At 39.1% G+C, this 14,845-nt stretch overlaps 1 protein-coding gene across 2 annotated transcripts in view; it reads right to left on the reverse strand.

Moving 5' to 3' along the window:
* UHRF2 (ubiquitin like with PHD and ring finger domains 2) overlaps positions 1-14,845 on the reverse strand; it is a 93,620-nt gene that overhangs the window by 40,661 nt on the left and 38,114 nt on the right. For both annotated transcript variants that reach the window (XM_004047791.5, XM_055350600.2), the window contains exon 4: positions 5,693-5,911. In XM_004047791.5, the coding sequence (XP_004047839.1) occupies positions 5,693-5,911 (219 nt within the window). The remainder of the gene's footprint in view (positions 1-5,692; positions 5,912-14,845) is intronic.

The raw sequence follows: 14,845 nt of genomic DNA on the forward strand, positions 1-14,845 counted from the left end.
GATTCTCCTGCCTCAGCCTCCCAAGGACTTGGAATTACAGGCGTGCACCAGCATGCCCAGCTAACATTTTTATATTTTTAGTAGAGACGGTGTTTCACCACGTTGCCCAGGTTGGTCTAGAACGCCTGACCTCAGGTGATCCGTCCGCCTCAGCCTCCCAAAGTGCTGGGATTACAGGCGTGAGCCACCACACCTGGCCATAATTTTTATATTTTTAGTAGAGATGAGGTTTCACCCTGCTGGCCAGGCTGGTCTCGAACTCCTGACCTCAACTGATCCGCCCACCTTGGCCTCCCAAAGTGCTAGGATTACAGGCACAAGCCACCATGCTCGGCCTTTATCTGTAGTTTTAATAAGGTAAATTAATTTTCTTCCTATAGGATTCAAATACTACTTATAAATATCTAAATCAGCATAACTTCACATGGTAGTAAATATTATATTACAATAGTAAGTGAACAAATTATTTTAAAAAATGTTTTTGAATCCCAAACTTGTTTTCAATTTTTTTCAAAGCTAAAATAAATAGAAAATGACAACATGAAAATAGAATTTGATAACTAGAATTAGACAGTTCAAGCATATGTACTTTTTGGTACTCACAAATTAAAAACAGAAACAAGCATGAACTTTAACTCCAAGTTCCCTTATCAAATCTCCAAGGCAGATTAAAAATCATGTCCTCTATTTGCTTCTTCCTTTGCACCTTCAATACAATAGAGAGGATCAAAGCTGAAGGTTAGTTCTTTGTAAAAGTCTAATAAAACTGATAAACCTCTGATGAGAATGGTCAAAAAGTCACAAACTAAATTCAGAAATAAAAAACATCGTAACAGATTAACACATTAAAAAGATGTAGGTACCAAAAAAATTTATGACAACAGATTTTAAAATTTAGATGCAATGGATAAATTCCTATAAAATTAAATTTTAGTTCAAGAAATAGAAAACATGAATAGTCCTCTGATCATTACAGAAACCGAATTGACCATAAAAGAACTTTCCCACAAAGAAAACTCAGCCCCAGATGACTTTATTGAGAAGTTCTACCAAACATTCAAGACAAGGACACAAAACTCTACCGTAAGAAAGAAAAAGAAGATTCCAAATTATTTTGTGAAACTAGCATAAATCCGTGAAGGACACTGAGATAGGAAAATTAACATGCAAATTTCACGCATTAATACAAATGTAAAACTCCTACACAAAACACTGTCAAACCAAATCTAGGAGAGCATATCTACAAAATTCCTGTATCAAACATTGTAGTTATTGATGAAATTTTGTATGTTTTCTCTTGGAAAGCAGGGGAAAAAGATGCCTGTTTTCACTACTTATTTTTAACAATGTAATTCAGGGCCCAACTGGTGAATAAGGACAAGAAGAAGAAATCAAAAGTAAAGAAAAAGACAAAACAAAAATGTAATAATTCACAGATGATTATAATTCCAAACATTTTGAAACAATCTACATGTAAATTAAAATTAGTAAATCTAGTAAAGCTACTGAATCCAAGATCAAAGGATACTTGTATTCCTATATACCAGAAAGAGAAAAGATGACTGCAAAATTCAAATGGAAGTACACAGAGCTAAGAACATATAAAACCTACTTGAAGAACAAGGCAGGATCATGTGCTCTGCTGTATTATGAAAGTGTGGAACTGATACAAAGATACACAAAAAACAGACCCATGGTACAGAATAGAGAAGTCAGAAGGATTCACCAAATATAAGATTCTTGATATGACAGAGGTGATACTGAAGATCAATGGGAGGGAAATGGGCTTTTCAATAAACAGTGCTAGGAAAAATGTTTATTCATATGTATTGAGTTAAATTAGACCCTTACCTCACTCACACTGTACACAAAAATCTACTCCAAGTCAATTAAAGACCTAAAGAAAGGCAAAACCACAAAGCTTTTAGAAGGTAATACAAGAGTATCTTTAAGAAAGACATAGAAAGTACAAGCATAAAGGAAAAAAAACTTTCTTGAACTTTGATAACCTCAACTGCATTAAAATTAAGAAAACTACTATTCAAACATCGTAAGGAGAAAAAGACAAGCCACAGAATTAGAAAAAAGTATTTTGCCACATATAACTGAAATAGTCTAGTCTGCGTAATTAGAACTCCTAAAAATGAATCAGACACATTATTTAATTAACAACAAAAAAGTCACCAAATTGGAACCAGGTCCTCACAAAAGATATATCCAACTTGTCAATAAAAATACGAAAAGATTCTCAACCCCACTAGGAGTCAGAGAATTGCAAATCAAAGCCAAAATGAAATACTATTACATACCCACCTGATTAGTGGAAACTGAAGTCTGAAAAAACTAAGCATGGATGAGAAAACTAACAGGAACTCTCATACTGTTGCAGAACTGTAACCTGGTACAGACACTTGGTTCTATCTACTCAAGTTGAAGATGCACAGGTTCTACAACCTAGTAATTTTAATCCTAGGCATGATACATCCTACAGAAACTAATGCACACAAGTGCCAGGATACAGGTATAGGTACAAGAACCTGATGGCAGCACTGTTTCTAACAGCCCCAAAATGCCTATCAACAGCAGAATGCATTTGTTCTTTCAACCTGTTATTTATCCATTCTTACCAGTGAGGATGAAAGATTTCTAATCATTAAAAAAAAAATTTTTTTTTTTCTCCAGACACGGTGGCTCATACCTATAATCCTACCACTTTGGGAGACTGAGGCAGGCAGATAGCCTGAGCTCAGGGGTTCGAAACCAGCCTGGACAACAAGGTGAAACTCTGTCTCTACTAAAATACAAAAAATGAGATGGGCGTGGTGGCATGCGCCTGTAGTTCCAGCTACTCCGGTGGCTGCGGCAGGAGAACTGCTTGAATCCAGGAGGCGGAGGTTGCAGGGAGCCGGGATTGTGCCACTGCTATGCAGCCTGGGCAACAGAGCGAGATCCCATCTCCCGAAAAAAAAAAAAATTCTATCCATAAGCCACACTGGCTCCTTTTTAGCTACTGTGTTCCTAATGTTTCTAGTAAAAACTTTAATGACAAAGAATAATACTTTACATTTTATTGTACTGTTGGGATAGCTATCACATAACCATCCTCTTTATCAAGCCGGTATTTGCCTATCCATAATTTCCACTCAAGTCTTTTTTTTTTTATTGAGACGAAGTTTCACTCTTGTTGCCCAGGCTGGAGTGCAATGGAATGACCTCAGCTCACGGCAATCTGCGCCTCCCAGGTTCAAGTGATTCTCCTGCCTCAGCCTTTCGAGTAGCTGGGATTACAGGCATGCAACACCGCACCCAGCTAATTTTGTATTTTTTAGTGGAGACTGGGTTTCACTAGTTGGTCAGACTGGTCTCGATCTCCTGACCTCAGGTGATCCACCCACCCTGGCCTCCCAAAGTGCTGGGATTACAGGCGTGAGCCACGGCACCTGGCCCACTCAGTCTTAGTTCCACTTCTAAAGCCAGTGTGTTCCCACTCTTAACTATACCTCAGGATCACTTGGGAAAACTTTTTTTTTTTTAGACAGAGTCTCGCTCTGTAGCCCAGGCTGGAGTACAATGGCATGATCTCGGCTTACTGCAACCTCTGCCTCCTGGGTTCAAGTGATTCCTCTGCCTCAGCCTCCCATGTAGCTGGGACTACAGGCACGTGCCACCACACCCAGCTAATTTTTGTATTTTTAGTAGAGATGGGGTTTCACCATATTGGCCAGGCTGGTCTCGAACTCCTGACCTCATGATCCGCCCACCTTGGTCTCCCAAAGTGCTGGGATTACAGGCATGAGCCACTGCACCCAGCCAGGAAATCTTTTTTTAATAGCAAGCTTTTTTAGCTCAATGCTATGTGTGCTGTTATCCTACTGTGTACACATGCTTTCTACTTCCAACACTCAAGTAGGTTATAAGGCTCCTAACATAGCCAGTTTATTTAGGGGCTTTCTCCTTCTTCATGATTTGCATCCATATCAGGGTTTCAAGTTGTTTAGAAGTCTGTGACTGAGCTATACCCTTAGTCTAGCAATAGAATCACACTTTTGTTTGTAAGAAGTTCTGAAATCTGTTCTCTAAAATGTTAAGTTTTCAACACCTCGCATCATTTTTTTTTTTTTTTTTTAAATCTCAGGAGTCAGCAAACTTTTCCTACGAAGAGCCAGAAAGTAAGTAGTTTTGGCTTTGCAGGCTAGATGGTCTCAGTTGCAATTATTCAACAATACTGTGGAGCACAAAAATAGCCACAGATAATACATAAATTAATGGCCACTGTTGTGTTCCAATGATACTTTATTTACAAAAATAGGCAGCTAGTGGGCTATAAGCTTGCCTATCCTCGCTTTAGATTTTTAATCATTGTTCCAAGATTTGTCACCTTGTATCACTAATCCAGTTAATCAGAACTTGACACAAATATTCGTTTAGCTGTTTCTCTCTTTTTTTTTTTTTTTAAGCAAAAATTGTCAGGGTTATTCTAAAACCCTCGGTGCTCAATAAAACAAATCTAACAATTTATTCTAAAGAAAAGAAATGCACAAAAATGCATATACAAGGATGTTTATGTAATTACTGATAATAAAGAACTGGAAATGATTAACAGATTTTATTTATTAAAAAGGAAATTAGTGACTATTCAGCAAATTATTCAGAAGCAGCAGACACAGAAAAAGAGTGACAATGTTTTCCAAAGTGTAAAAAAGTAACTCAAATAACGCCTAGTACTTTATCACTTTGGGAAACATCTGAAAGTATTTCTTAAAAAATTAATGATAGAAAGCTGGGCGCAGTGGCTCATGCCTGTAATCCCAACACTTTGGGAGGCAGAGGCGGGTACATCACTTGAGGGCAGGAGTAGAGACCAGTCTGGCCAACATGGTGAAACCCCATCTCTACTAAAAATATAAAAGTTAGGTGGGCGTGGTGTCATACGCCTGTAGTCCCAGCTACTTGGGAGGCTGAGGCAGGAGAACTGCATGAACCCAAGAGGCAGAGGTTACAGTGAGCCAAGATCATGCCACTGCACTCCAACCTGGGTGACAGAACAAGGGGGGGGGGGAGAGAAGGGGGGGAGAGAGAGGGAGACGGAGAGGGAGAGAGAGAGAGAGGGAGAGGGAGAGAGAGAGAGAGAGAGAGAGAGAGACAGACAGACAGACAGAAAGACAGAAAAAAAAGAAAAGAAAGATGATAGAAATATCTGAAGGATTTGATTCAGGTGACATTTTGCATTCTGAATTCTCTTCATTAAGTTTAAATTCTGTAAGTTGAAAAATCACTAAGAAGGAAAATTTCAGCTAGTCTTAGAAATCCAGCAGACAGCTGGTTAAGTAGTCATCCACTGCTATTACATCAACACAGATCCTCACAGCAATTATAGTTATTAAAATGCTTTTATATATTGTTTTGTTCAATCTATAAGAATCCTACGAGGAAGTAAGAATTTCTGTAATAAAACACTCAGTTATTTCCAACATTCTTCCAAACAGTATCTCCAACCTTAAAGTTGAAGATCTAAGCCATTCTTAACTTTTAAAAATTCTTAAGAATTTATAAAAATATTCTCCTTCAGTATGGAAATTTCCATCTTTTATAGACTCCATCTTTTTTTACTAAGGTACACGTGCTTAATACCTAAAAATACATTCCTTGATCAATTCAGTTAATTAAATGGCACCAGTGAAGACAATCTTACCCCAGGAAAATTTTCACACGAAGTTCTTTTTTGGTCCTTGAGATTGTCTTCAATGTGGTAATTTCTGCATCAAACCAGAATCCTCTTTGTCCAGGACTTTCTACATTATAATTAACCATTACCACATCACCAACATTTAGTTCATTCCATTTCAAAATGGTTCTAGCTCGTGGTCTAAGATCCTTGACATTCATTTCTAGAGTACCGCTTTCTGGGTATCTGAGGAGAGAGAAAACCATATGGCTTATGATTACCGAAGACAACTAAAGTTTTATGCAATGTACAGAAAAACCTAATTTGCTGAGTTAATCATCTAAGAGAAAGAGTAAAATAGGTTGAAGTGTCCTTAAATAGCAGGTGTTACTTCATGTTGGTTTCTCACCTGTACTGCGATACCTACAGGGTAGTTTCTATATCAGCATGAACTGTCTCCCCATTCCCACTAGGCCTTGGAGATGTGGATCTCTTCATGGCTTGCAGGTTGTCAGGCAAGTAAGTGTTCAGCCCACATTCAAGAACCACAATCATCTACTTTGAGGGAGCTATACACAATTTTTCTAGAATAAACTATATGTTATGTATCTATTCAGTCACGTATTACTGTTATAATCTAGATATTCGCAATGAGAGACTGAATATTTGTAATGGCACTTAAATGATATACACTCATGATTTGACTTCCCAGAGCAAAACAATTCTTGTTAAAGTCTTATTAAGACATTCATTGCTAGCTGGGAAAGTAGGGGACTGGGGAGGGTGATAAAAACATAAGCTCTTGCTCTACATTTTTTTAACCCAAGTTTTGTTTTGGTTTCTGAGACGAGGTCTCACTCTGCCACCTAGGCTGCAGTACAGTGACACGATAATAGCTCACTGTAGCCTCAAACTCCTGGGCTCAAGAAATCCCCGAGCCTGAGCTGCCTGAGTAGCTGGTACTACAGACACGTGCCACCACACCCAGCTAATATGTTTTTCTTTTGTAGAAGCAGGGTCTTACTATGTTCATGAGGCTGGTTTAGAACTCCTGGCCTCAAGCAACCCCCTGCCTTGGCCTCCCAAAGTACTGGGACTACTGGCATGAGCCACCATGTCAGGCCTCAAGTTTTTTGTTTTGTTTTGTGAGATGGAGTCTTACTCTGTCAGCCAGGCTGGAGTGCAGTGGTGCGATCTCAGCTCACTGCCACCTCCACCTCCTGGGTTCAAGTGATTCTCCTGCCTCAGCCTCCTAAGTAGCTGGGATTACAGGCATGTGCCACCACTCCTGGTTAATTTTTGAATTTTTAGTAGAGACGGGGTTTTGCCATGTTGGCCAGGCTGGTCTCGAACTCCTGACCTCAGGTGATCCACCGGCCTCAGTCTCACAAAGTGCTAGGATTACAGGCATGAGCCACCGCACCCGGCCCCAAGTTTAAGTTTTAACAGGACTAGATGATGGCCTCTTTCTGATCTTTGTACAAGTTCATCAAGTTCTGCCATTTTCAGTACTTATAAGAACATGAACCTAGCATATTCCAATAGTCTCCATTTTCCCTGAAAGAGAAAGGAAAGATTCCAGTTTCTTTCTTTTTTTTTTAAATGTAAGTTCTTGGATACCTGTGCAGAACGTGCAGGTTTGCTACTTAGGTATACAGGTGCCATGGTGGTTTGCTGCACCCATCAACCTGTCATCTACATTAGGTATTTCTCCTAATGCTATCCTTCCCCTAGCCCCCTACACTCCGACAGGCCCCTCTGTGTTATGTTCCCCTCCCTGCGTCCATGGGTTCTCATTGTTCAACTTCCTCTTATGAGTGAGAACATGTGGTGTTTGGTTTTCTGTTCCTGTGTTAGTTTGCTGAGAATGATGGTTTCCAGCTTCATCTATGTCCCTGCAAAGGACAGGAACTCATCCTTTTTTATGGCTGCATAGTATTCCATGGTGTATATGTGCCACATTTTCTTTATCCAGTCTATCATCGATGGGCATTTGGGTTGGTTCCAAGTCTTTGCTATTGTGAACAGTGCTGCAATAAACATACATGTGCACGTGTCTTTATAGTAGAATGATTTATAATCCTTTGGGTATACACCACCCAGTAATGGGACTGCTGGGTCAAATGGTATTTCTGGTTCTAGGTCCTTGAGGAATTGTCTTCCACAATGGTTGAACTAATTTACACTCCCACCAACAGTATAAAAGCGTTCCTATTTCTTCACATCCTCTCCAGCATTAAAAGAACTAGAGAAGCAAGAGCAAACACATTCAAAAGCTAGCAGAAGACAAGAAATAACTAAGATGAGAGCAGAACTGAAGGAGATAGAGAGATGAAAAACCCTTCAAAAAAAAAAAATCAACAATCCAGGAACTGGTTTTTTGAAAAGATCAGCAAAATAGACTGCCAGCCAGACTAACATAGAAGAAAAGAGAGAAGAACCAAATAGACACAATAAAAAATGATAAAGGGGATATCACCACTGATTCCACAGAAATACAAACTACCATCAGAGAATACTATAAACACCTCTACACAAATAAACTAGAAAATCCAGAAGAAATGTATAAATTCCTGGACACATACACCCTTCCCAAGACTAAACCAGGAAGAAGTCGAATCCCTAAATAGACCAATAACAAGTTCCAACCAAAAAAAGCCTAGGACTAGACGGATTCACAGCTGAATTCTACCAGAAGTACAAAGAGGAGGTGGGTACCATTTCTTCTGAAACTATTCCAAACAATAGGAAAAAAGGGACTCCTCCCTAACTCATTTTATGAGGCCAACATCATCCTGATACCAAAACCTGGCAGAGACACAACAAAAAAAGAAAATTTCAGGCCAATATCCCTATGAACATTGATGCGAAAATCCTCAATAAAATACTGGCAAACCGAATCCAGCAGCATATATCAAAAAGCTTATCCACCACGATCAAAGTCGGCTTCATCCCTGGGATGCAAGGCTAGTTCAACAGACGCAAATCAATAAACATAATCCATCACATAAACAGAACCAATGACAAAAACCACATGATTATCTTAACAGACGCAGAAAAGGCCTTCTACAAAATTCAACCCCTTCATGCTAAAAACTCTCAATAAACTAGGTTTTGATGGAATGTATCTCAAAATAATAAGAGCTATTTATGACAAACCCATAGCCAATATCATACTGAATGGGCAAAAACTGGAAGCGTTCCCTTTGAAAACTGGCACAAGACAGGGATGGCCTCTCTCACCATTCCTGTTCAACATAGTGTTGGAAGTTCTGGCCAGGGCAATCAGGCAGGAGAAAGAAATAAAGTGTATTCAATTAGGAAAAGAGGAGGTCAAATTGTCCCTGTTTGTAGATGACATGATTGTATATTTAGAAAACCCCATCGTCTCAGCCCAAAATCTCCTTAAGGTGATAAGCAACTTCAGCAAAGTCTCAGGATATAAAATCAATGTGCAAAAATCACAAGCATTCTTATACACCAATAAGAGACAAACAGAGAGCCAAATCATGAGTGAACTCCCATTCACAATTGCTACAAAGAGAATAAAATACCTAGGAATCCAACTTACAAGGGATGTGAAGGACCTCTTCAAGGAGAACTACAAACCACTGCTCAACGAAATAAAAGAGGATACAAACAAATGGAAGAACATTCCATGCTCATGGATAGGAAGAATCAGTATTGTGAAAATGCCCATACTGCCCAAAGTAATTTATAGATTCAATGCTGTCCCCATCAAACTGCCACTGACTTTCTTCACAGAATCAGAAAAAACTATTAAATTTCATATGGAACTAAAAAAGAGCCCATATAGCCAAGACTATCCTAAGCAAAAAGAACAAAGCTGGTGGCATCATGCTACCTGACTTCAAACTATACAAGGCTACGGTAACCAAAACAGACATACAGACCAATGGAACTGAACAGAGGTCTCAGAAATAACGCCACACATCTTCAACTATCTGATCTTTGACAAACCTGACAAAAACAAGAAATGGGGAAAGGATTCCCTATTTAATAAATGGTGTCGGGAAAACTGGCTAGCCACATGTAGAAAACTGAAACTGGACCCTTTCCTTACACCTTATATAAAAATTAACTCAAGATGGATTAAAGACTTAAACGTAAGACCTAAAACCATAAAAACCCTAGAATAAAACCTAAGCAATACCATGCTGGACAAAGGCACGGGCAAAGACTCCACGTCCAAAACACCAAAAGCAATGGCAACAGAAGCCAAAATTGACAAATGGGATCTCATTAAACTAAAGAGCTGCTGCACAGCAAAAGAAACTATCATCAGAGTGAACAGGCAACCTACAGAACGGGAGAACATTTTTGCAATCTATCCCATCTGACAAAGGGCTAATATCCAGAATCTACAAAGAACTTAAACAAATTCACAAGAAAAAAACAAACCACCCCATCAAAAAGTGGGCAAAGGATATGAACAGACAGTTCTCAAAAGGAGACATTTATGCGGCCAACAAACATATGAAAAAAAGCTCATCATCACTGGTCATTAGAGAAACGCAAATCAAAACCACACTGAGATACCATATCACGCCAGTTAGAATGGCAATCATTAAAAAGTCAGGAAAAAACAGATTCTAGTTTTTATATGTAGCCAGCTCTCTAGGAACATTTTAAAAAGAAAAAAGCCAAGAAATTTCATCAGAAAGTAAAACCATGTAAAAATTCTATCAGTAACTTGGCTGTACGTATATTTCCTAATAGTAAGTATTACAAACCTAACCTGACCTGAACCTAAAGCTTTATAAGGTTCTTCAATTTTACATATTTTTATTTATTGTTTTTAGAGACAGGGTTTCACTCTGCCACCCAGGCTGGAGTGCAGTGGTGTGATCATGCCCGCTGCAGCCTTGGCCTCCCAGGCTCAAGCAATCCTCTTACCTCAGCCTCCCAAGAAGCGGGGGCTACAGACGCATGCCACTACGCCTGGCTAGTTTTAAAACTTTTTGTGGAGACAGGGTCTCACCATGTCCAGGCTGGTCTCAGACGCCAGGGCTGAAGCAATTCTCCCATCTTGGCCTCCCAAAGTGCTTGGATTACAGGCATAAGCAATCATGCTGAGCCAGGTTCTTCACTTTTAGGCCTAACTTCCTGATATCATCAGACCAAAGAAATCAGTAACAGTCCACACTGGCTTCTATAAAATTAAGACCTGCTGCTCCTCAAGTATGCTCACTGCAGCACTATTCACAATAGCAAAGACTTGGAACCAACCCAAATATCCATCAATGATAGACTGGATTAAGAAAATGTGGCATATATACACCATGAAATACTATGCAGCCATAAAAAAGGATAAGTTCATGTCCTTTGTAGGGACATGGATGAAGCTGGAAACCATCATTCTCAGCAAACTATCGCAAGTACAAAAAACCAAACACCGCATGCTCTCACTCATAGGTGGGAATTGAACAATGACAACACTTGGACACAGGAAGGGGAACATCGCACACCCGGGCCTGTTGTGGGGTGGAGAGAGGGGGAAGGGATAGCATTAGGAGATATACCTAATGTAAATGACAAGTTAATGGGTGCAGCACACCAACATGGCACACGTATGCATATGTAACAAACGACCTCGTTGTGCACATGCACCCTAGAACTTAAAAGTATAAACAAACAAACAAACAAACAAAAAAGCTGCTGCTCCTATGTATTGCTAGGTAGTAGAGGGACAAAGAAATGAGTAACATCTGGTTCTTACTCTTAAAAAGCTCAATCTATCAAAGGTAGGCCAGGCTACTACAGCAGTGGTTCTCAAAGTATGGTCCCAAGATCAGCAGCATCAACATCATCTGGAAATCCAAATTCTTGGGCTCCATCTCAGACCCTTAGTCAGAAACTCTGGAAATGAGGTCCAGCAATCTACATTTAAAAATCCCCTCAGTGATTCCGATGCATGCTCAAGTTTAAAAACCCACTGTGCCATAGAAATACAGGAATTAGTATTTATGATATTAAATATCATATCCTAGTGAGGCAGCATTAAAAAGGTAGAAACTAAGGGAAGAAATCTTGAACCGTTACCCAACCAGGAGTGGCCTGCTTAAAACCAAAGTGGGCCTGAAGTTAGAAGCAGCTAGCTCTGGCTCTTCCAAATCAAACAAGGACTACCTAAGCTCAGGACTCTAATAGTGTACCTAACTCATTTAGATTAAATAGATATTAATCCTGTGTGGGATCTTACGTAGGTGATGGGGGCTGGGGGGCAGTTTTAACTCTAAGAAAAGCCACTCTGTGTTCACGTAGTTCTGACATAGGAAAGAGAAGGTACTTGATACTGAATCAAAGATAAGCTTTTGGAACTCATTCTATGCCTTAAGTCCATGAAGAAATCGACACACTCTTGCCACAACAGATCTAACACTTAGCCTAAATGTCCCTGCCAGCCTCAATCATCATCTTTCCTAATTCAAACCATTTTTAATGAATTTCCTTCAACTCATGTGACAAGGTTTTGGATCCTTGTATCAATCCTGGTGTCTTCACTCAAAAGATGTTCTATTTTCAGTCTGCCTAGGTTTAGATTCCCAATTTAGCTTCTCCCTCAACTTCCCACCAACCCCTCAACTTAGCTTCTGGCCACTGTGTAGACTTGGGAAAGTTACCAAATCTTTTGGACTATATTCCTAACCCGTAAAATGTACCTAATGGTAACTGTATCTCATACGGTGGTTTTGAGGACTAAAATGAGAAGTCTTTTAAATCACTTAGAACAGTACATAATGGGGGTAAGTAAATGTCAGTTAGTATTTTTTTTATTATGCAGAAATAATCTTAAAGAAGGAACCTGACAAGTACAAAATTATGTCTATAGTTCTACTCTTCTCCATTTCAATCCCTACTTTTTTTTTTTTTTTTGAGACGGAGTCTTACTCTGTTGCCTAGGTTGGAGTGCAATGGCATGATCTCAGCTCAGTGTAACCTCTGCCTCCCGGGTCCAAGTGATTCTCCTGCCTCAGCCTCCCAAGTAGCTGGGACTACAAGTGCCTGCCACCACTCCTGGTTGGTTTTTTGTATTTTTAGTAGAGACGGGGTTTCACCATGTTAGCCAGGATGGTCTCAATCTCCCGACCCCGTGATCTGCCCGCCTCGGCCAATCCCATTTTTTAATGGTCAAACCTAAATTTAAAGTCTGTAGCCCAACATCTGGTATTTATACACTCATGTTGTTTCACAACGGTTTGGTCAGAAAAATAACAAACATTTTTCTCAATCTATAAAATGAGGTTAAACTAGATCTTTTAATGCTTTTCTAATTCCACAGTTGTTAAGTTCATTTCCTGCCTCAATATTCTTAAGTCCATGTAAGACAGAAACCTGTTCTATTTCAGATAATATTCCTTTCTCAGCTGTAAAGTGAAAATTACTTGGACAACACATTATCATCATTCTGTATGTTTTTAAATAACACTGTAAAAAGCATATTTCAGTGGCAAAAGAACCACCTCCATTAACCTAATTTTGTCAAAATTAAATACCCAGAATGGAAAGATTTTGAACTAAGTAGAGAACCTCAACAAAGTTTTAAAATTGTATATACAGTTATGTTTATATGGAGACAGGGCACCACAGCAAGGGAATTTAAGCTATTCCTGCACCAAAACTAAATTTGTACAAACTCAGGAGAGAATTATATAGTGGATTATATATATTCTATCTGTACTCATACACATACATAGTTAAGTCTGCAGAAGATAAGTCATGAAAATGAAGCATACATTTTTAAAATCTAACCAAGGAGACAGTAAGTCAATTGCTAGGGGGAAAAAAAACCCAAAAAAACAGAAAAGGAACATAAAACTACTCTTAAAGTCGGGAACCTATTATGCGCTCAAATGTTACCTAATATTTTCCTGGGCATCTTCAGCTACACATATTTTAAAATATACAGTGATAACTCTAAAGCTCCACTCTTGCCTAAACTTTTCAGATTCATATAACCATCTACACCCCGAACTGAAATGTCCCAGAAGCACCTCAAATGCAAAGCATCCAAAATGGAATCCCCCTACCCCATAATCTGCTGGTGCTCAGTATTCTCTGAGAAAAACCCTTCATGCTCTTAGAAGTGTAAGAGTTATCTCCAATTTATCTTATGTTGCCTTTATCCAGTTACTTAGTCCCACTTACGATAATCTGTTAATGAATTGTTTAATGTAACTCTATATCCTTAGTTAAAATCTACCTTTCTCAGACTAGGCCCAACACATTTCCCCATCTTTAGGATCACACCTTTCAATCCATATCATACTTCTGCCAGAATGAAGATTCTAAGACACAGACCTACTTAAAATATTTTATGAAGTTTGATTACAATTTGTTGACAGGCTATGGGAAAACAAGTACTCTCATATATTGCTGACAAATACAAAGTGGTATTTTCCCCTCTTAGAGGGGAATCTGTTAATTACCAGAAACACTGTCTATACATTTACTTTCTGACCCAGGAATTCCACCTCTAGGACTGTATCCTGGACGTAAATAAAATCCTGATGAAAAGATACACAAGGCTATTTATAGCTGCACTATTTGTAACAGGTATAAAAACAATCAAACGTCCATAACAGAAACCCTTAAGATAACATAATACAGGTACATAATAGAATATTGTGCTCCTATAAAAAAGAAATGAGAAACATACTATGAAGTGATCTCCAGGATACACGAACTTAAAAAAAATAAGGTGCAAACGGTATGTGTAGTTTCTATTTTCTATCTAGTGTATGTATGTACAAATACACATATACACACTAGATATGGGTATATGGCATATATACAAATGCATATATACACAATACACTTTTATTAAAACAGAAGCATAAACCAAACTAACATTGTTACTTAAAAAACTAGGTGGGAGGCTGAGGCAGGAGAATTGCTTGAACCCAGGGAGGCAGAGACTGCAGTGAGCCCAGATCGTGCCACTGCACTCCAGCCTGGTGACAGACTGAGACTCTGTCTCAAAAACAACAACAACAACAACAACAACAAAAACAGGCTGGGCGCGGTGGCTCACGCCTGTAATCCCAGCACTTTGGGAGGCCGAGAAAGGCGGATCACGAGGTCAGGAGATCGAGACCATGCTGGCTAACATGGTGAAACCCCGTCTGAACTAAAAATTAGCCGGGTGAGGTGGCGGGC

This window comes from Gorilla gorilla, chromosome 13, assembly GCF_029281585.2.
Source record: "Gorilla gorilla gorilla isolate KB3781 chromosome 13, NHGRI_mGorGor1-v2.1_pri, whole genome shotgun sequence".
In the NCBI taxonomy this organism is placed as follows: domain Eukaryota; kingdom Metazoa; phylum Chordata; class Mammalia; order Primates; family Hominidae; genus Gorilla; species Gorilla gorilla.